Here is a 23,517-nt window from a genome sequence, read left to right as displayed (position 1 = left end):
GTTTGTATTTCTGTGGTGTTGGTGGTGATATCCCCTTTATCATTTTTTATTGCGTCTATTTGATTCCTCTCTCTTTTCTTCTTTGTTAGTCTTGCTAGTGGTCTGTGAATTTTGTTGATCTTTTCAAAAAACCAACTCCTGGGTTCATTGATTTTTTGGAGGGTTTTTTGTGTCTCTATCTCCTTCAGTTCTGCTCTGATCTTAGTCATTTCTTGCCTTCTGCTAACTTTTGAATGTGTTTGCTCTTGCCTCTCTAGTTCTTTTAATTATGATGTTAGAGTGTCAATTTTAGATCTTTCCTGCTTTCTCTTGTGGGCATTTAGTGCTATAAATTTTCCTCTACACACTGCTTTAAATGTGTCCCAGAGATTCTGGTATGTTGTATCTTTGTTCTCATTGGTTTCAAAGAACATCTTTATTTCTGCTTTCATTTCGTTATGTACCCAGTAGTCATTCAGGAGCAGGTTGTTCAGTTTCCATGTAGTTGAGCGGTTTGGATTGAGTTTCTTAGTCCTGAGTTCTAGTTTGATTGCACTGTGGTCTGAGAGACAGTTGTTATAATTTCTGTTCTTGTACATTTGCTGAGGAGTGCTTTACTTCCAATTATGTGGTCAATTTTGGAATAAGTGCAATGTGGTGCTGAGAAGAATGTATATTCTGTTGATTTGGGGTGGAGAGTTTTATAGATGTCTATTAGGTCCGCCTGGTGCAGAGATGAGTTCAATTCCTGGATATTCTTGTTAACTTTCTGTCTCGTTGATCTGTCTAATGTTGACAGTGGAGTGTTGAAGTCTCCCATTATTATTGTATGGGAGTCTAAGTCTCTTTGTAAGTCTCTAAGGACTTGCTTTATGAATCTGGGTGCTACAGTATTGGGTGCATATATATTTAGGATAATTAGCTCTTCCTGTTGAATTGATTCCTTTACCATTATGTAATGGCCTTCTTTGTCTCTTTTGATCTTTGATGGTTTAAAGTCTGTTTTATCAGAGAGTAGGATTGCAACCCCTGCTTTTTTTTGTTCTCCATTTGCTTGGTAGATCTTCCTCCATCCCTTTATTTTGAGCCTATATGTGTCTCTGCATGTGAGATGGGTCTCCTGAATACAGCAGACTGATGGGTGTTGACTCTTTATCCAGTTTGCCAGTCTGTGTCTTTTAATTGGAGCATTTAGTCCGTTAACATTTAAGGTTAATATGGTTATGTGTGGACATGATCCTGCCATTATGATATTAACTGGTTATTTTGCTCGATAGTTGATGCAGTGTCTTCCTAGCCTCGATGGTCTTTACATTTTGGCATGTTTTTGCAATGGCTGGTACCGGTTGTTCCTTTCCATGTTTAGGGCTTCCTTCAGGGTCTCTTGTAAGGCAGGCCTGGTGGTGAGAAAATCTCTAAGCATTTGCTGATCTGTAAAGGATTTTATTTCTCCTTCACTTATGAAACTTAGTTTGGCTGGATATGAAATTCTGGGTTTAAAATTCTTTTCTTGAAGAACGTTGAATATTGGCCCCCACTCTCTTCTGGCTTGTAGAATTTCTGCCGAGAGATCTGCTGTTAGTCTGATGGGCTTCCCTTTGTGGGTAACCCGACCTTTCTCTCTGGCTGCCCTTAAGATTTTTTCCTTCATTTCAACTTTGGTGAATCTGGCAATTATGTGTCTTGGAGTTGCTCTTCTCGAGGAGTATCTTTGTGGTATTCTCTGTATTTCCTGAATTTGAATGTTGGCCTGCCCTACTAGGTTGGGGAAGTTCTTCTGGATGATATCCTGAAGCGTGTTTTCCAACTTGGTTCCATTTTCCCCCTCACTTTCAGGCACCCCAGTCAGACGTAGATTTGGTCTTTTTACATAATCCCATACTTCTTGCAGGCTTTGTTCATTTCTTTTTCTTCGTTTTTCTTTTGGTTTCTCTTCTCGCTTCATTTCATTCATTTGATCCTCAGTCGCTGATACTCTTTCTTCCAGTTGATCGAGTCGGTTACTGACGCTTGTGCATTTGTGACGTATTTCTCGTGTCATGGTTTTCATCTCTGTCATTTCGTTTATGACCTTCTCTGCATTAATTAGTCTAGCTGTCAATTCTTCCACTCTTTTTTCAAGATTTTTAGTTTCTTTGTGCTGGGTACGTAATTCCTCCTTTAGCTCTGAGAAGTTTGATGGGCTGAAGCCTTCTTCTCTCATCTCGTCAAAGTCATTCTCTGACCAGCTTTGATCCGTTGCTGGCAATGGGCTGCGCTCCTTTGCAGCGGGAGATGCACTCTTATTTTTTTGAATTTCCAGCTTTTCTACCCGGCTTTTTCCCCATCTTTGTGGTTTTATTTGTCTCTGGTCTGTGATGATGGTGACATACTGATGGTGTTTTGGTATAGGTGTCCTTCCTGTTTGATAGTTTTCCTTCTGACAGTCAGGACCCTCTGCTATAGGTCTGTTGGAGATTGCTTGAGGTCCACTCCAGACCCTGTTTGCCTGGGTATCAGCAGCAGCGGTTGCAGAAAATAGAATATTGCTGAACAGTGAGTGTACCTGTCTGATTCTTACTTTGGAAGCTTCCTCTCAGGGGTGTACTCCACCCTGTGAGTTGTGGGGTGTCAGACTGCCCCTAGTGGGGGATGTCTCCCAGTTAGGCTACTCAGGGGTCAGGGACCCACTTGAGCAGGCAGTCTGTCCATTCTCAGATCTCAACCTCCGTGTTTGGAGATCCACTGCTCTCTTCAAAGCTGTCAGACAGAGTCGTTCGCTTCTGCACAGGTCTCTGCTGCTTCCCCTGTTGTTTTTTAGCTGTGCCCTGTCCCCAGAGGTGGAGTCTGCAGAGACAGGCAGGTTTCCTTGAGCTGCTGTGAGCTCCACCCAGTTCGAGCTTCCCAGCGGCTTTGTTTACCTACTTAAGCCTTAGCAATGGCGGGCGCCCCTCCCCCAGCCTCGCTGCTGCCTTGTGGTTAGATCGCTGCAGACTGCTGTGTTAGCAATGAGGGAGGCTCCATGGGCATGGGACCCTCCCGGCCAGGTGTGGGATATATTCTCCTGGTGTGCCCGTTTGCTTAAAGTGCAGTATTGGGGTGGGAGTTACCGGATTTTCCAGGTGTTGTGTGTCTCAGTTCCCCTGGCTAGGAAAAGGGATTCCCTTCCCCCTTGTGCTTCCTAGGTGAGGCGATGCCTTGCCCTGCTTCAGCTCTCACTGGTCCGGCTGCAGCAGCTGACCAGCACTGATTGTCCAGCACTCCCCAGTGAGATGACCCCAGTACCTCAGTTGAAAATGCAGAAATCACCGGTCTTCTGTGTCGCTAGCACTGGAAGTTGGAGACTGGAGCTGTTCCTATTCAGCCATCTTGCCACTATTTAACAATATTATTCTAACGTCTTTAGATTAGAATATCAAATTCAGGATCATGCTTTTAAAAACAGTCATTGTAAGCCAGTAAGAAAAATTCAACCTCACTAATAGTCAAATAAGTGCAATTTAAAATGTCATAGCATTTTTTGACTTTAATTTGGTAAAGATTTTTGGCATTATTACATATATTTGGTAAATTTTTACCAAGTTAAAGATGAAATTTTGACAGGATTTAAGAGGTGTTGAGACTTGGCAGGTTTTCTACAGGAAGTAAAGACAAGAATTAGGTTTCCTGAAAGTTGCTTTCAGGAAAGCAACTGGTCAAAAGTCATGACCTTAAAATACTTATGCCCCTTAACATAAGAGTTGTGTTGCTAAGAATCTGTTTTAAGGAAATAATAAGTAATGTGGCAAGGGATCATTGACAAAAAAATGTGTTCATCACACTGTTGTTTTAAATGCTTGACATGGGAAGCTTCATAAATGGCCAGCAATAGGAAAATACTTATATTGTGGTGTATTTATCCAGTGAAGTATTATATGTACATTAAAATGTTTTAGAAAAAAATTATTTACACTAATAAATGTTCCTGATATAATGTTTCATAAAAAGCAGCATATATAGTCTTTAATATGTGGTACAATTCCATTTATGTAAAAATACTTCTGTATATACACAGAAGATGACTTAGAAATACACAGAAATATTGGCTGTGGTCATCTCCATCTTAGTCAATCCTAAACTGCTTCTTTTCAGTTCTGTATTTTTAAAATTTCTAAAGCAAATAGGCATTGCAGTTGTTTTATTTTAAAATGAAAAAATTCCATTGAGGATCTAGGTATTTGAAGATCTCCCTATGGAGTTAAACTCCATGGTTTGTAGAGGACCTTGGAATCTAGTTCTCATGCTCATCTGAGAGATGTTCTTTTTGAAGTGGGGAGAAATAGGCAATCAGGCAGGTGGCATTGCCCTGTGATGGTGCAATGGAGTGTACTGAACTTATTGAGCTATGGGGCATTAAGATGCTGGCTGGAGCCACTTTCTGCTTCCCACTGCTTTCTGGAGTTCTTGGCCCAAGTAGTGAAGAGTCTGCTATAGCTACCCTTGAAGGGTGGGTCCCAATTATACAACATGGATTGGAATGTTTCAAAAATGCCATATTTTCTATGGAAAGGGATTATATTGATGGTCCCAAGATGGAGTGGACCCTGCAGTGCTATTTCAAAGCTGATTTCACAAGAATTGGGGGGAAAGGTTATGTGACCTCAGCATTGGCTCAATAAACTAACACTTACAGAGTGCCTGCTGTGGATCAGACAGAATGCATAGCTACCGACACCTAGCAGGCTGTTGGGTGATGAATGAACTGATTGCAGAATTGCTCAAGCAGTGAGCATACGAATGCTACCTCTTCTCTTGGGGCTGTGTGGTTGGAAAAGTCAATGTACCTCTTGTAGGACAGGAGGTAGCATTAGATGGACAGAAATTCCTTTAAAAGCCCCTTAACAGAAGTGTTCTAAAAACCACACTCTACCTGTTTTCTAATGTCCTGTATCCAATTGGTTAAATGTAATGGACATATTTTTGGTATTACAGATAATTTTAGTTTTTATTGCTGTTAGGGTCTTAACAGCAATGACCTAAAAATGCCTTTTCCCCTCCTCCTGCCCTTTCTGAAGAAATAGCACTGAACTGAGATTTACTAGATCCACATTCTACCTCCAGTTGATACAGTAACTGGCTGTGTGACATTGGGCAAATCACATTAACCTTGTCAGACCTTAGTTTTCTCATCTGTCTGGAGATTGGATTAGTATACCCCTAAGGTCTGTTCTGGTTCTAAAGGCTATAAATTGGTCATCCTCTAAGCTCAACTGCTTTCCTGTCTGATTCATTTCTCTCTCTCACAAACAGGAACAGCTTCAGCTGCGGGGCTCCTTTATCTGCACACGTGGGCAGCTGCTATGTCCGGCTGTGTCTTCGCCGTCTTTACTGCGTCCGTGTGGCCTCAAGCACTTGGACACCTTATTAACTCAGGGACAAACCCTGGGAAAACCATGACCATTGCCATGATATTTTATCTTCTAGAAATATTTTTCTGTGCCTGGTGCACAGCTTTTAAGTTTGTCCCAGGAGGTGTCTATGCTAGAGAAAGATCAGATGTGCTTTTGGGTGAGTATATTTGAAAGGTCTGGATTAAAATAATTGCTCAAAAATATCCTTATGGACTGACCAGGATTTAGCACCTTATGTAACTGGTAGAAGAAAACAGGATGATCTAGCTTTCTTAATAAAATAGACTCTATTGATTAAAACACAAAACCTGGAGGGATGTCTAAATTATAAATTAAAAACAAATGTCTTAATTTACCAGCGCATTTGAGTAATACTTATTACTACAAAGGTCTTTTAAATTAATTAGTTGTGAAAAGATTCAGTCCATACTAAAGCATAACACTTGTGTTATATGATGTGTTAGGAAAAGGTATGATCATGATACTCATGCTGCCACTTCAGTGGTTGGCTTGTAAATATACATGGGGATTGTGATTTTTTGGGGTTCCCCTGAATTTCATTTATGAATTTTTTTTGAAATGAGATCTTACTCTGTTTCCCAGGCTGTAGTGCAGTGGTGTGATCATAGCTCACTGCAGCCTTGAGCTCCTGGCCTCAAACGATCCTTCTACCTCTGCCTCCCAAGTAGTTGGGCCTACTAGGTGTGGGCCACCACACTCCACTAATTTAAAAAATTTTTGTAGAGATGGGGGTTTTACTATGTTGCACAGGCTGGTCTTGAACTCCCGGCCTCAAGTGATCCTCCTGCCTTGGCTTCCCAAAGTGCTAGGATTACAGGTGTGAGCCACCACACCTAGACACTATCATTTTTATTTACTATATTTGTACCAAAAAATTCATATATCTTAGTGTAAATGATAAACCTCCAAATCATAGCACAAATATATTTACCATTTTAGTAGTTATGAATTTGCATACCAAAATTATAATTTCATAAACTTAGCTCAGTTTAATATTTTAAAAATTGATTCACATACCAAAATTATAATTTCATAAACTTAGTTCAATTTTAATATTTTAAAAATTGGCTTCTGGCAATAATAAAATTATTGGTGTATACCAGGCATACATAAATCGAATGTTGTGAATCATTTAGATTACATAATTTTAGCTTAAGTAACATGTCAAATTCTTCCACAAAATGTTTGAAAGATGAGGAGAAAAAAACATGTTAATAAGGGTTAAACTCGTTCGTTTGTTCAGTTATTCATTAAGAACATTAACATGATTTCACTGGTTATCTACATTTTGAAAAAAATATGATCATCTACCTTATGTTCCAGGAACAGTGCCAGATACTGAAGATTATTTCTTCACCTTTTTATCTGTATAAATTTGTGGGGTACAAGTGCAATTTTGTTACTTGCATGGGTTGCATAGTGATTAAGTAAGGGCTTTTAGAGTATCTATCACCCTAACAGGGTACATTGTACCCATTAATCAATTTCTCATCACTGCCCCCTTTCCCACACTCTCATTCTTCTGGTCCACTTTATCTACCATTCCCAGCTGCTGAAATATTAAAAACACCCACTGTCCTTGCCTACCTGGAGCTTTAGTTGAATGGGGGAAACACTATATATAAAACGAGACAAATACTTAAGAAATTACAGTTGTGTGAGTGCTACTCAGGAGAAGTGAAGGCTTCTATTTGAGTTCTGTTTTTTTTCTTTTTCTTTTTCTGTTGCTCCAGCTGGAGTGCAGTGGTGCAGTCATAGTTGTGTGTCCTTGAGCTCCCACCTCAACCTCCCAAGTAGCTGGATCTCCAGGCTCACACGACCATGCCTGGCTGATTGTTATTTTTTGTAGAGATGGGGTCTCACTTTGTTGCCCAGGCTGGAGTTGAACTCTTGGGCTTATGCAATTCTCCTGCCTTGGCCTCCCAAGGTGCTGGGATTACATCTACCTGGGTTCTACTACAGTTCCCCTGATGCCCTGACAGATATCCAACTACTCTGTACATTTTCCCATATGCTTTTCTATCCCATGAGCTAGACATCTGTCAGGACAGGCTGGTTTGAAAGCCATATTTTAAAATTACATGAAATATTTTTGAATTAACTTGGAGAATTTAGTATTTCTGATAAATACTCAAGCTTTTATCTAATGAGAGAAATACATTGCTGTCTTTCTTCTGTGGTAACCTTGGCTTTACAAACTTTGTATTTCTTCTGATTTCTTTCAGGTGTGTGTACTCTCCCCTGCTTTGTTTTCTTGTCCAATGCCCTGCTTTTTTTCTTTTACAAGCTTGCTTAGGGATCTGCCATGAGAATAAAACAAATGAAAGTAAGAGCTATTCCATGCATGAGTTTGTTTCTTTAGAATTTTATGAACGCTGAGTTTTTTTTTTTTTTAGTTTCTTCTCACTACTTATGGGATTGTAGAAACAGTGCATAATTACAGCTTCATACAACTAAGAACTTTAAAGAAAAATAAGAGTGATGTTATTTGATAAGGCCATAAAAGCCAAGAAATATTGGTAATATTTAGAGTAGCTTTTAATACAACTGAGTTGAAAATAATCTTTATTATATCAGAATTTAGTTCTAAATTTATTTTCTGGGTTCCTCCTGCTGTTTCCTGGAAAATTGGATACCGCTGTTTTTGCTTGGCTTCTGACTTTCACTTGACATTTCTTAAATGCCTTAATTTCTTAATTTCCATTTGGCAGCATATCTCTGTTTCCATTTTTAGTGTGTATGGTTTTAGATGAAGTAAGTAAACTTTAAGTGTAAGCTAGTTTGCTGTGCATCCCAATTTAGCTCTACTTTATTGTCTGGTCTGTTGGCACACTGTGACTTCCGGCATGAATCCTCTGTGAGGCCTCTGTGGCCGGAGAACTCATATCCTGGGGCAGAATTATTGCAACAAGCACTGTCATATTAAGAGCCTACATATGCTCCATTGTGATCCTCAACCTGGTGCACGGAAGGGCTCTTATTGCATCCCTATGGGAGCTCAGAAGATTTTACTGTCCCCTGCCCAATCAACAGTCAGTCAGCAACACCTTCAGCAACCTAACAACTAGGAAATACTCAAGAAATTCAAAGAAATATGCATCAGGAAAAGGCTGGGGTCCTCTCACTTAAAGCATGATTCCTAGAACCCTACCTGATATTTTCCAGTTATCAAAGGCACTACCAAAGTAATTGCTTAGGTTTTGAGATAAATTAAATCAGTACATGAATTTCCAGGGTATGTTCCTTTAAAAGAAATCTCAGCTGCTGGAATACAACATTGGAAGGATTTTTGGATCAGAGTATAACATATTCTTTCTTTCCCTTGTAACAGGGACAAACTTGTTAATTATTGGGCTGAATATGCTATTTGGTCCTAAGAAAAACCTTGACTTGCTTCTTCAAACAAAAAACAGTTCTAAAGTGCTTTTCAGAAAGAGTGAAAAATACATGAAACTTTGTAAGTATAGTTTTACATTCTTAAAAAATTAATTATATAAAATTCTAAATGTATGAAATTAAAGAGTATAATGGTCCCTCAGGTATCCTTCATCCAGTTTCAGCAATTCTCAACATTTTGCCATGTTGTTAACAGCTGTCTTCTCTACTTTTTTTAAAAAAATTATACTTTAAGCTCTAGTGCACATGTGCACAATGGGCAGGTTTGTTACATAGGTATACATGTGCCATGTTGGTTTGCTGGACCCATCAACCTCGTCATTTACATTAGGTATTTCTCCTAATGCTATCCCTTCCCCAGGTCCCTACCCCATCCATGGCAGGCCCCGGTGTGTGATGTTCCCTGCCCTGTGTCCATGTGTTCTCATTGTTCAATTCCCACCTATGAGTGAGAACTTCCGGTGTTTGGATTGTTGTCCTTGTGATAGTTTGCTGAGAATGATGGTTTCCAGCTTCATTCATGCCCCTGCAAAGGACATGAACTCATCTTTTATGGCTGTGTAATATTCCATGGTGTATATTATGCCACATTTTCTTAATCCAGTCTATCATTGATGGACATTTGGGTTGGTTCCAAGTCATTCCTATTGTGAATAGTGCTGTAATAAACATACATGTGCATGTGTCTTTATAGTAACATTATTTGTAATCCTTTGGGTACATACCCAGTAATGGGATGGCTGGGTCAAATGGTATTTCTAGTTCTAGATCCTTGAGGAATCACCACAGTGTCTTCCACAATGGTTGAACTTATTTACACTGCCACCAACAGTGTAAAAGCATTCCTATTTCTCCACATCCTTTCCAGCACCTGTTGTTTCCTGATTTTTTAATGATTGCCATTCTGACTGGTTTGAGATGGTATCTCACTGTGGTTTTGATTTGCATTTCTCTGGTGACCAGTGATGATGAGCATTTTTTCACGTGTCTGTTGGCTGCATAAATATCTTCTTTGGAGAAGTGTCTGTTCACATACTTTGCCCACTTTTTGATAGGGTTTTTTTTTTTTTATTATTATACTTTAAGTTCTAGGGTACATGTGCATGACGTTTATATCATGTATAACTCCCCAATGCAATCCCTCCCTCCTCCCCCCTCCCCCGATAGGCCCCAGTGTGTGATGTTCCCCTTCCCGAGTCCAAGTGATCTCATTGTTCAGTTCCCACCTATGAGTGAGAACATGCGGTGTTTGGTTTTCTCTTCTTGTGATAGTTTGCTAAGAATGATGGTTTCCAGCTGCATCCATGTCCCTACAAAGGACGCAAACTCATCGTTTTTTATGGCTGCATAGTATTCCATGGTGTATATGTGCCACATTTTCTTAATCCAGTCTGTCACAGATGGACATTTGGGTTGATTCCAAGTCTTTGCTATTGTGAATAGTGCCGCAATAAACATACGTGTGCATGTGTCTTTGTAGTAGAGTAATTTATAATCCTTTGGGTATATACCCAGTAGTGGGATGGCTGGGTCATATGGTACATCTAGTTCTAGATCCTTGAGGAATCGCCATACTGTTTTCCATAATGGTTGAACTAGTTTACAATCCCACCAACAGTGTAAAAGTGTTCCTATTTCTCCACATCCTCTCCAACACCTGTTGTTTCCTGACTTCTTAATGATTGCCATTCTAACTGGTGTGAGATGGTATCTCATTGTGGTTTTGATTTGCATTTCTCTGATGGCGAGTGATGATGAGCATTTTTTCATGTGTCTGTTGGCTGTATGGATGTCTTCTTTTGAGAAATGTCTGTTCATATCCTTTCCCCACTTTTTGATGGGGTTGTTTGTTTTTTTCTTGTATATTTGTTTGAGTTCTTTGTAGATTCTGGATATTAGCCCTTTGTCAGATGAGTAGGTTGCAAAAATTTTTTCCCATTCTGTAGTTGCCTGTTCACTCTGATGGTAGTTTCTTTAGCTGTGCAAAAGCTCTTTAGTTTAATTAGATCCCATGTGTCAATTTTTGCTTTTGCTGCTGATAGGGTTTTTTTTTCTTGTAAATTTGTTTAAGTTCTTTGTAGATGATAGATATTAGCCCTTTGTCAGATGAGTAGATTGCACAATTTTTTTCCCATTCTGTAGGTTGCATATTCACTCTGATGGTAGTTTCTTTTGCTGTGCAGAAGCTCTTTAGTTTAATTAGATACCATTTGTCAATTTTGGCATTTGTTGACATTGCTTTTGGTGTTTTATTCATGAAGTCTTTGTCTATGCCTATGTATTGAATGTTATTGCCTAGGTTTTCTTCTAGGACTTTTATGGTTTTAGGTCCTACATTTAAGTCTTTAATCCATCCTGAATTAATTTTTGTACAAGGTGTAAGGAAGAAATCCAGTTTCAGCTTTCTACATATGGCTAGCCAGTTTTCCCAGCACCATTTATTAAATAGGGAACCCTTTCCTCATTGCTTGTTTTTGTCAGGTTTGTCAAAGATCAGATGGTTGTAGATGTGTGGTGTTATTTCTGAGGCCTCTGTTCTGTCCCATTGGTCTATATATCTGTTTTGGTACCAGTACCATGCAGTTTTGGTTACTGTAGCCTTGTAGTATAGTTTGAAGTCTGGTAGCATGATGCCTTCAGCTTTGCTCTTTTGGCTTAGGATTGTCTTGGCTATGCGGGCTCTTTTTTGGTTCCATATGAACTTTAAAGTAGTTTTGTCCAATTCTGTGAAGAAAGTCATTGGTGGTTTGATGGGGATGGCATTGAATCTATAAATTATCTTGAGCAGTATGGCCATTTTCATTATATTGATTCTTCCTATGCATGAGCATGGAATATTCTTCCATTTGTTTGTGTCCTCTTTTATTTCGTTGAGCAGTGGTTTGTAGTTCTCCTTGAAGAGGTCCTTCCCATCTCTATTAAGTTGGATTACTAGGTTTTTTATTCTTTTTGTAGCAATTTTGAATTGAAGTTCACTCATGATTTGGCTCTCTATTTGTCTGTTATTGGTGTATAGGAATGTTTGTGATTTTTGCACACTGATTTTGTATCCTGAGACTTTGCTGAAGTTGCTTATCAGCTTAAGGAGATTTTGGGCTGAGACGATGGGGTTTTCTAAATATACAATTATGTCATCTGCAAACAGGGACAATTTGGCTTCCTCTTTTCCTAATTGAATACCCTTTATTCTTTCTCCTGCCTTATTCCCCTGGCCAGAACTTCCAACACTATGTTGAATAGGAGTGATGAGGGAGGGCATCCTTGTCTTGTGCTGGTTTTCAAAGGGAATGCTTCCAGTTTTTGCCCATTCAGTATGATATTGGCTGTGGGTTTGTCATAAATAGCTCTTATTATTTTGAGATACGTTCCATCATTACCTAGTTTATTTAGGGGTTTTAGCATGAAGCGCTGTTGAATTTTGTCAAAGGCCTTTTCTGCATCTGTTGAGATTATCATGTGGTTTTTGTTTTTGGTTCTGTTTATATGCTGGATTACGTTTATTGATTTGTGTATGTTGAACCAGCCTTGCATCCCAGGGATGAAGCCAACTTGATCTTGGTGGATAAGCTTTTTGATGTGCTGCTGGATTCGGTTTGCAAGTATTTTATTGAGGATTTTCGCAGTGATGTTCATCGGGGTATTGGTTTAAAATTCTCTTTTTCTGTTGTGTCTCTGCCAGGCTTTGGTATCAGGATGATGCTGGTCTCATAAAATGAGTTAGGGAGGATTCCCTCTTTTTCTATTGATTAGAATAGTTTTAGAAAAAATGGTACCAGCTCCTCTTTGTACCTCTGGTAGAATTTGGCTGTGAATCCCTCTGGTCCTGGACTTGTTTTGGTTGGTAGGCTATTAATTATTGCCTCAATTTCAGAGCCTGTTATTGGTCTATTCAGAGATACATCTTCTTCCTGCTTTAGTCTTGGGAGGGTGTATGTGTCCAGGAATTTATCCATTTCCTGTAAGTTTTCTAGTTTATTTGTGTGGAGTTGTTTATAGTATTCTCTGATGGTAGTTTGTGTTTCTGTGGGATCGGTTGTGATATCCCCTTATCATTTTTTATTGCATCTGTTTGATTCTTCCCTCTTTTCTTCTTTATTAGTCTTGCCAGTGGTCCATAAATTTTGTTGGTATTTTCAAAAAACCAGCTCCTGGGTTCATTGATTTTTTTGACGGATTTTTTGTGTCTTTATCTCCTTCAGTTCTGCTCTGATCTTAGTAATTTCTTGCCTTCTGCTAGCTTTTTAATGTGTTTGCTCTTGCTTCTCTAGTTCTTTTCATTGTGATGTTAGGGTGTTGATTTTAGATCTTTCCTGCTTTCTCTTGTGGGCATGTAGTGCTATAAATTTCCCTCTTAACACTGTTTTAAGTGTGTCCTAGAGATTCTGGTACACCGTGTCTTTCTTCTCATTGGTTTCAAAGAACATCTTTATTTCTGCCTTCATTATCTTGGTGGAGATATCCCTTTTATCATTTTTTACTGCATGGTGTTAGGGTGTCAATTTTAGATCTCTCCTGCTTTCTCTTGTGGGCATTTAGTGCTATAAATTTTCCTCTACACACTGCTTTAAATGTGTCCCAGAGATTCTGGTATGTTATATCTTTGTTCTCATTGGTTTCAAAGAACATCTTTATTTCTGCCTTCATTTCGTTATGTACCCAGTAGTCATTCAGAAGCAGGTTGTTCAGTTTCCATGTAGTTGAGTGGTTTTGATTGAGTTTCTTAGTCCTGAGTTCTAGTTTGATTGCACTGTGGTCTGAGAGACAGTTTGTTATAATTTCTGTTCTTGTACATTTGCTGAGGAGTGCTTTTCTTCCAACTATGTGATCAGTTCTGGAATAAGTGTGATGTTGTGCTGAGAAGAATGTATATTCTGTTGATTTGGGGGTGGAGAGTTCTGTAGATGTCTATTAGGTCCACTTGTTGCAGAGTTGAGTTCATATCCTTGTTAACTTTCTGTCTCGTTGATCTGTCTAATGTTGACAGTGGAGTGTTGAAGTCTCCCATTATTATTATTGTATGGGAGTCTAAGTCTCTTTGTAAGTCTCTAAGGACTTGCTTTATGACTGGGTGCTCCTGTATTGGGTGCATATATATTTAGGATAATTAGGTCTTCCTGATGAATTAATCCCTTTACCATTATGTAATGGCCTTCTTTGTCTCTTTTGATCTTTGATGGTTGAAAGTCTGTTTTAACTGAGACTAGGATTGCAACCCCTGCCTTATTTTTTTCCATTGCTTGGGAGATCTTCCTCCATCCCTTTGTTTTGAGCCTATGTGTGTGTCTGCATGTGAGATGGGTCTCCTGAATACAGCAAACTGATGAGTCTTGACTCTCTAATTTGCCAGTCTGTGTCTTTTAATTGGACCGTTTAGTCCATTTACATTTAAGGTTAATATTATTATATGTGAACTTGATCCTGTCATTATGATATTAGCTGGTTATTTTGCTCGCTAGTTGATGCAGCTTCTTCCTAGCTTTAATGGACTTTACATTTTGACATGTTTTTGCAATGGCTGGTACCTGTTGTTCCTTTCCATGTTTAGTACTTCCTTCAGGATCTCTTGTAGGGCAGGCCTGGTGGTGACAAAATCTCTAAGCATTTGCTTGTCTGTAAAGCATTTTATTTCTCCTTCACTTGTGAAATTTAGTTTGGCTGGATATGAAATTCTGGGTTGAAAATTCTTTCCTTTAAGAATGTTGAATATTGGCCCCCACTCTCTTCTGGCTTGGAGAGTTTCTGCCATGAGATCTGCTTTTATTCTGATGGGCTTCCCTTTGTGTGTAACCTGACCTTTCTCTCTGGCTGCCCTTAACATTTTTTCCTTCATTTCAATTTTGGTGAATGTGACAATTATGTGTCTTGGAGTTGCTCTTCTCGAGGAGTATCTTTGTGGCATTCTCTGTATTTCCTGAATTTGAATGTTGGCCTGCCCTACTAGGATGGGGAAGTTCTCCTGGATGATATCCTGAAGCGTGTTTTCCAAGTTGGTTCCATTTTCCCTGTCACTTTCAGGCACACCAATCGACGTAGATTTGGTCTTTTCACATAATCCCATATTTCTTGGAGGCTTTGTTTATTTCTTTTTACTCTTTTTTCTCTGAACTTCTCCTCTCACTTCATTTCATTCATTTGGTCTTCAATCACCGATACTCTTTCTTCCAGTTGATCGAGTCAGTTACTGAAGTTTGTGCATTTGTCACGTAGTTCTCCTGTTATGGTTTTCACCTCTATCAGTCAGTTCTTTTAAGGTCTTCTCTGCATTGATTATTCTAGTTATCCATTCATCCATTCCTTTTTCAAGGTTTTTAGTTTCTTTGCACTGGTTATGTAGTTCTTCCTTTAGCTCTGAGAAGTTTGATTGAGTGAAGCCTTCTTCTCTCAACTCGTCAAAGTCATTCTCCATCCAGTTTTGTTCCATTGCTGGTGATGAGCTGTGTTCCTTTGGAGGGGGAGATGCGCTTTGATTTTTTGAATTTCCAGCTTTTCTGCACTGCTTTTTCCCCATCTTTGTGGTCTTTGATGATGGTGACGTACTGATGGGGTTTTGGTGTGGGTGTCCTTTCTGTTTGTTCGTTTTCCTTCTAACAGTCAGGACCCTCAGCTGTAGGTCTGTTGGAGTTTGCTTGAGGTCCACTCCAGACCCTGTTTGCCTGGGTATCAGCAGCGGAGGCTGTAGAAGATAGAATATTGCTGAACAGTGAGTGTTGCTGTCTGATTTTTGCTCGGGAAGCTTCGTCTCAGGGGTGTACCCCACCGTGTGAGGTGTGAGGTGTCAGTCTGCACCTAGTGGGGGATGTCTCCCAGTTAGGCTACTCCGGGGTCAGGGACCCCCTTGAGCAGGCAGTCTGTCTGTTCTCAGATCTCAACCTCCATGCTGGGAGATCCACTGCTTTCTTCAAAGCTGTCAGACAGGGGCATTTACCTCTGCCGAGGTTTCTGCTGCTTTTTGTTTAGCTATGCCCTGTCCCCAGAGGAGGAGTCTACAGAGGCAGGCCGGCCTCCTTGAGCTGTGGTGTGCTCCACCCAATTGGAACTTCCTGGCAGCTTTGTTTACCTATTTAAGCCTCAGCAATAGTGGGCGCCCCTCCCGTAGTCTCACTGCCACCTTGCAGTTAGATCTCAGACTGCTGTGCTAGCAATGAGGGAGGCTGTGTGGGCGTGGGACCCTCTGGGCCAGGTGTGGGATGTAATCTCCTGGTATGCCATTTGCTAAGACCCTTGGTAAAATACAGTATTAGGGTGGGAGTTACCCGATTTTCCAGCTGTTGTCAGTCTCAATTTCCTTTGGCTAGGAAAAGGAATTCCCTTCCCCCTTGCACTTCCCAGGTGAGGCGATGCCTCACCCTGCTTCAGCTCTCACTGGTCGGGCTGCACCTGCGGACCAGCACCAATTGTCCGACATGCCCCAGTGAGATGAAACTGGTACCTCAGTTGAAAATGCAGAAATCACCCGTCTTCTGTGTTGCTCATGCTGGGAGCTGGAGGCTGGAGCTGTTACTATTTGGCCATCTTGGGTGCGCCTGCCCTTTCATATTTTTTGCCTCTATGTTTTGGCCTGCACCTTGAACTAATTCTCTATTCAGCTTGTCTAATTCAAGTGTCTTTGAATTTCTAATTTCAATTATTATAATTATATTTTTATTTCTAGAACTCTATTTGATTTCTTGAAAAAATTTTCTGATTGCTTATTTTTGTCTCATGTTCCCTAGTCATACTTTTGAATACCCTCCTTTATTTTTGTAAATATAATAAGCGTACTTGTTTTATATTCTGATTCAGAAAGTTCCAACATCTGTCTTTGTGGGCTTGATTCTGCAGAGTATTTTTCCTTTGTTTCCTGCTCATGGAAACTTGTTTTCTTGTATGTTTTAGAACTTATTTTTACTTTAAGCTCATAGTCCTTGGAACATTTTTAGGGAAAATTCTTGAAACCTGAGTTTAAAGAGTGGTTGATGTATACATGTCACACATGAAAATTAACCCAAGAACTACACATTTCCCCTTTGCACAAAATCATTGGCCAGTAAATTCAATGATTTTATAAACCTTGTTATTTTAAAACAGATTTAGTTTTTTTTTTTTTTTTTTCCTAGTGCCATGTGTTTATTCCCTCCCATGTGAGTGGTTCACATACAGAGCCCACACAGGAGTGGGCACCATGGAATAGGGCAGCATTCCTGGCTTCTGAGGGAAGGATCTTGGCCTCACAGTGTAAGAAGGGAGAGGATGTTTTATCTCCTGCCGTCACTAGGGCCTAGGGGACCCAGGAGCAAATTCCCCCCCTTCCAGCTCTCAGCCAAGGAGAAGCCACCTTGGTGACATTTAGTTCCAACCATTATAGTAAGTGGAGAAGGGATTGGCCTGGTCCCAACCATTACAGGGTGAAGATATAAACAGTAAAGGAAGGTATAGTTTGGATGAGGCCACAAAAGAGGGCAGACGACACCATCAGAAGCTTGTGCAGGGGAGGGACAGTGACTGGGCTTCTGGGCTGCTTAGTCCCTGGTTTGGCAGGAAGGGTATGGAAGATGGGTGGGGCTCAGTGTTTGGCATTGATATACACGAATTCAGGCTTGAGGGAAGCACCACCCAGGAGGAAGCCATCCATGTCAGGCTGGCTGGCCACCTCCTTGCAGGTTACCCTGGTCACAGAGCCTCCATAAGTGATACAAGTGCTCCGAGCCACATCAGAGATGTTGGATTTAAGACATCCTTGGAGCTTCTTTTGTACTTCCTGGGCCTTTTGGGGTGTTGCAGTTTTGCCAGTACCAATGTCCCACACAGGCTCATAAGCCAGGACGACCTTGCTCCAGTCCCTCACCTTATCTGCGATGACCTTTGTCTGCTTGAAAACAACCTTCTTGGTGATGCCAGCTTCCCTTGCATCTAGCTTCTTCCCAATGCAGGTGATTACTCCAAGTAACTCTGCCAGAGCATGGGCCACTTTCTGCCCAATCAGTTCATCTGACTCCCCAAAGACATACCTTCTCTCTGAGTGCCCCAGGACCACCCATCTGGCTCTGCAGTCTTTGATTATGCCAGGGCTGATCTCCCCAGTAAAGGCCCCATTAGTCACTTTCTAGCAGTTCTGCACAGGCACAGCAATCTTCGGATCTAGCTTCTGCTGGGTGAAGTTGATATAGGCAGTGGGGGGAGAGCAAACCACTTCAGCGTCAACTGGCACCTTGGTCACATTCAGTGCCAGTGAGCTGCCCAAAACTCTTCTTCCGCCCATTCATTTTCCAGTTCCCCCATCATGAAGAACTTCTTGGAGGGCACCGCAGCACTGGAGATGAGGCACTGAAGGTCAGTGTCAGCAAATTTATTTTATTTTATTTATTTAAAAATAAATAATTATTTCTTTTTTCTGTTTAGTTCTGTGGCTGCTTGTTGGTGTGGGATTGTTGGGGTTAGGACTACGGCATAAAGCCTATGAGAGAAAGTTGGACAAAGTGGTAAGTAATTAAAAACCTTGAAATAGAATTTTATATGGTATATATGTGTGCATATATTTGTACATGTTACCATTCTGATTGAACCTGAATCTGAAGACTTCAGAGCCCTGGACCCTATCTTCTAAACCCTTATGTGCCAGACTGATAAGATAGTGGGATTCTTTTATGAAGTTGGATTCTTGGAATAGGATAGGCCCATATACTAGGGACAAATTGTTGATGATTTTGTTTTATGGAGTTATTTCTGCCATTCATGATTTAACATATCTAAACTATGTGTATTAGTTTGTTCTTGCACTGCCATAAAGAAATACTTGAGACTGGGTAATTTATAAAGAAGAATTTTAATTATTCCATGGTTCTACAGACTGTACAGGAAGCATGGAGGCATCTGCTCAGCTTCTGGGGAGGCCTCAGGAAACTTGCAATCATGATGAAAGGCATACAGGGAGCTAATTATCTTACATGGTGGAGCAGGAACAAGAGAGAGAGGGGGTAGGTGCTACACACTTTGTTTGTTTGTTTGTTTTTGATGGAGTCTCACTCTGCTGCCAGGCTGGAGTGCAGTGGTGCGATCTTGGCTCACTGCAACCTCTGCCTCCCAGGTTCAAGCGATTCCCCTGCTTCAGCCTCCCAAGTAGCTGGGACTACAGGCAGTGTGCCACGACACCTGGCTAATTTTTTTTTTTTTTTTGTATTTTAGTAGAGATGGGTTTCACCATGTTGGCCAGGATGGTCTTGATTTCCTGACCTTGTGATCTGCCCACCTCCCAAAGTGCTGGGATTACAGGTGTAAGCCACCACACCTGGCAGGTGCTACACACTTTAAAACAACCAGATCTGATGAGAACTCACTCATTCACTATTACAACAACACCAAAGGGGGTGTTTTATCATTTATTTATTTACTGGAGAACAGTACTGAGGGTATGGTGCTAAACCATTCATGAGAATTCCACCCCCATGATCTGGTCACCTCCAGGCCCCAGAGATTACAATTCAACTTGAGATTTGGTAGGGACACAGATCCAAACCATGTCACTGTGAGATAAGAAACTATTTTGTATTGGACTTTCTGTACTCCTTGGTAGATATTGCTGAAGATAGCAATGTGAGATTCTTTAGGAAAACTCTTACAGATAATTCTTGATTTTGCACACTATGGGTAGCTTATGCCTTGACAGGTAGTAAAACTTTTCTTGTCTCTTTCTTTCCTCTCTTGCTGTCTGCAGTTTTAAATGTTTTAATATCCTTTTCTCTTTTAGAACAGTTGGCAGAAATGAGAATAAGCAATTGAATGTTGTGCTTTCTATCTGATCTGATAAAAAGTCTAGTGTATTTCATAATGCAGTCAGAGGTACAGTTTTGGTTAAAATAGAAATTGTTGAGGGTTGACTTTGAATTTTAGCAGTCTGTACTATCAGGAACATTCATTTTGATTAAAAAGCTACACTGAGAACATAGACCACGTTTCTCTTCTTGATCTTTGTATGTCCAGTAACTTACAGAGTGCTTGGTAGGTATTCAGAATTAAGTAACTATTTCTTAATAAGTAGATAATAGTAGACGATCATTACATGTTCCTTTAGTTGTTGGTCATTATTATTGCAACATAATGTCCATCAGAAAAGGATACCTAATGTCATCCAGGAATTCTTTTGGAAGGAGTTATTTGAATTGGATTTAACACCCGTTCTTTTGCTCATTTGCTCATTCATTCATTTGGCTAATGATTACTGAATGTTTCTTTATCACCTGGTGCCAGGGATACAGATATAAACAAGTTGGACAAGAACCTGCCCTGCCAGAGTTTGCATTCTAGTAGGGGAGAATGATAGTATTCAGAGAACAAATAAAGAAATGATCTCATTTTAGATCAAGCTGCCCTGAAGGAAACAGGATTGTAGAATGAAGGGTAACTGGGTATGGGGGATTAGAGAAAGCTGTCTGAGGAGAGGTGACATTTGAGATGAAATTTGTAAGCTGAGAAAACAGTTGTGAGGGCTGGGATGTTGTCAGAAGGAACACATATAGAGGACTGAGGGAGAACCACACCTGGTGTGTTTGAGGGACATCAGGGTTACTGGCTTGGCTGAAGCTTGATGAAGAGTAGTAGATGATGTGGAGAGGCTGGGAAGGCCATACCAGGGGCTTGTAGAACACAGTGAGAAGTGTTGCTTTTATTTTTTCTTATTTTCTTTTTATTATTAGTATTATTTTTAATGTCAATTTTTTTAAAAAAATTTTTTAGCTGGAATCTCACTCTGTCACCCAGGCTGGGGTGCAGTGGCATGATCTTGGTTCCCTGCAACCTCTTCCTTCTGGCTTCAAGCGACTCTCTTGCCTCAGCCTCTGGAGTAGCTGGGATTACAGGTGCACACCACCATGCCCAGCTAATTTTTGTACTTTTAGCAGAGATGGAATTTCACTGTGACGGGCAGGCTGGTCTCAAACTCCTGACCTCAAGTTATCTGCCTGCCTTGGCCTCCCAAAGTGCTGGGATTACAGGCGTTAGCCACTGTGCCTGGCCATTGTCAATAGTTTTCGGGCAGGTGGTTTTTGGTTATGTGGATAAGTTCTTTAGAGGTGATTTCTGAGATTTTAGTGCACCTATAATCCAAGCAGTGTACACTGTACCAAATATGTAGTATTTTTTTGTTATTACATTTTTGCAATAGGTTTTTGGGGGAATGGGTGGTATTTGGTTATGTGAATAGGTTATTTAGTGGTGATTTCTGAGATTTTGGTGCATCCATCACACGAGCAGTGTAATTGTAACCAACTAGTAGTCTTTTATTCCTCACTCCCTCCCACCCTTTCCCCTGAGTCTCCAAAGTTCGTTGTATCATTCTTATGGCTTTGCATCCTCATAGCTTAGCTCCCACTTATATGCAAGAATATATAAGGTTTGGTTTTCCATTCCTGAGTCACTTCACTTAGAATAATGGTCTCCAATTCCATCCAGGTTGTTGCAAATGCCATTATTTTATTCATTTTTATGCCTGAATAGTATTCCATTACACACACACACACACAACACACACACACACACATTATCTATCTATCTATCATCTATCTATCTATCTATCTATCTATCTATCTATCTATCATCTATCTAATCATATTTTCTTTATCCACTTATTGATTGATGGGCATTTGGGCTGGTTCTATATTTTTGCAGTTTCAAATTGTGCTGCTGTAAACATGTATGTGCAAGTATCTTTTTCATATAATGACTTCTTTTCCTCTGGGTAGATACCCAGGAGTGTGATTGCTGGATCAAATTGTAGATCTATTTTTAGTTCTTTAAGGAATCTCCACACTGTTTTCCATAGTGGTTGTACAAGTTTACCTTCCCACAAACAGTGTAAAAGTGTTCCTTTTTCACTATATCCATGTCAACATTTATTAGTTTTTGATTTTTTGATTATGGCCATTCTTGCAGGAGTAAGGTGGTATCACATTGTGGTTTTGATCTGCATTTCCCTGATCATTAGTGATGTCGAGCATTTTTCCATATGTTTTCTGGCCATTTGTATATCTTCTTTTGAGAATTGTCTTTTCATGTCCTTAGCCCACTTTTTGATGGGATTTTTTTTCTTGCTGATTTGTTTGAGTTCCTTGTAGATTCTGGGTATTAGTCCTTTGTCAGATGTATAGATAGCAAAGATTTCCCGCTACCTTGTGAGTTGTCTGTTTAGTCTGCCGATTATTTCTTTTGCTGTGCAGAAGTTTTTTAGTTTAATTAAGCTCCATCTGTTTATCTTTGTTTTTGTTGCATTTGTTTTTGGGTTCTTGGTCATGAAGTCTCTGCCTAAGCCAATTTTAAAAGAGCTTTTCCAATGTCGTATTCTAGAATTTTTATGGTTTCAGGTGTTAGATCTAAGTCTTTGATCCATCTTGAGTTGATTTTTGTATAAAGTGAGAGATGGGGATCCAGTTTTATTCTTCTACATGTGGCTTGCCAATTATCCTAGTACCATTTGTTGAATAGAACGTCCTTTTCCACTTCATGTTTTTGTTTGCTTTGTTGAAGATCAGTGGACTGTAATCATTTGGCTTTATTTCTGGGTTCTCTATTCTGTTCCATTGGTCTATATGCCTGTTTTTATACCAGTGCCATGCTGTTTTGGTGACTAGGGCCTTATAGTATATTTTGAAGTTGGGTAATGTAAGGCCTCTAATTTATTATTTTTACTTAGTCTTGCTTTGGCTATGTAGACTCTTTTTTGGTTCCATATGAATTTTAGGTTTTTTTCCAGTTCTGTGAAGAATGATGGTGTTATTTTAATGAGAATTGCATTGAATTTGTAGATTGCTTTTGGCAGTATGGTTATTTTCACAATATTGATTCTACCCATCCATGAGCATGGATGTGTTTGCATTTGTTTGTGTCATCTATGATTTCTTTCAGCAGTGTTTCATGATTTTCTTTATAGAGGTCTTTCACCTCCTTGGTTAAGTATATTCCTAAACATTTTATTTTATTTATTTTTTCAGCTATTGTGAAAGGGGTTGAATTCTTGATTTGATTATCACTGTGGTCACTGTTGGTGTATAGAAGGGCTACTAATTTGTGTACACTAATTTTGTATCTTGAAGCTTTGCTGAATTCATTTACCAGTTCTAGGAGCTTTTTGGTGGAGTCTTTGGGGTTTTCCAGATATACCATTATGTCATCCCCAAACAGTGACAGTTTGACTTCCTCTTTATCAATTTGATACCCTTTATTTCTTTCTCTTGTTGATTGTGCTGGCTAGAACTTTCAGTACTATGTTGAATAGAAGTGGTGAAAGTGGGCATCCTTGTCTTGTTCCAGGTCACAGGGGAATGCTTTCAACTTTTCCCTATTCAGTATAATGTTGGCTGTGGGTTTGTAATAAATGGCTTTTATTACCTTAAGGCGTGACCTTTCTATGCCGATTTTGCTGAGGGTTTTAATCATAAAGGGACGCTGGATTTTGTCAACTGCTTTTTCTATGTCTATTGAGATGATCATATGATTTTTCTTTTAAATTCTGTTTATGTGGTGTATCACATTTATTGACTTACAGATGTTAAACCATCCCTGCATCCCTGATTTCATATCCCTGATACCCACTTGATCATGGTGGATTGTCTTTTTGATATTCTGGTGAATTCAGTTTGCTAGTATTTTGTTGAGGATTTTTGCAACTATATTCATCAGATATATTGGGCTGTAGTTTTTTGTTGTTGTTGTTATCTCCTTTGCTAGTTTTGGTATTAGAGTGATACTGGCTTCACAGAATGATTTAGAAAGGATCCCCTCTTTC

At 39.8% G+C, this 23,517-nt stretch overlaps 1 protein-coding gene and 1 pseudogene across 3 annotated transcripts in view; one reads left to right on the top strand and one right to left on the bottom strand.

Annotated features, from left to right (window-relative positions):
• Positions 1–23,517, top strand: part of CWH43 (cell wall biogenesis 43 C-terminal homolog) — a 98,488-nt gene that overhangs the window by 18,935 nt on the left and 56,036 nt on the right. For all 3 annotated transcript variants that reach the window (XM_033214710.1, XM_033214709.1, XM_033214711.1), the window contains 3 exons: positions 5,248–5,505; positions 8,701–8,826; positions 18,144–18,223. In XM_033214710.1, the coding sequence (XP_033070601.1) occupies positions 5,248–5,505; positions 8,701–8,826; positions 18,144–18,223 (464 nt within the window). The remainder of the gene's footprint in view (positions 1–5,247; positions 5,506–8,700; positions 8,827–18,143; positions 18,224–23,517) is intronic.
• On the bottom strand, positions 17,308–18,089 carry LOC117086251 (annotated as a pseudogene).

The sequence above is a fragment of the Trachypithecus francoisi genome, unplaced genomic scaffold (assembly GCF_009764315.1).
Source record: "Trachypithecus francoisi isolate TF-2019V2 unplaced genomic scaffold, Tfra_2.0 Lachesis_group1, whole genome shotgun sequence".
NCBI classification, from domain to species: domain Eukaryota; kingdom Metazoa; phylum Chordata; class Mammalia; order Primates; family Cercopithecidae; genus Trachypithecus; species Trachypithecus francoisi.
This window is presented reverse-complemented; position numbering and strand designations above follow the sequence as displayed.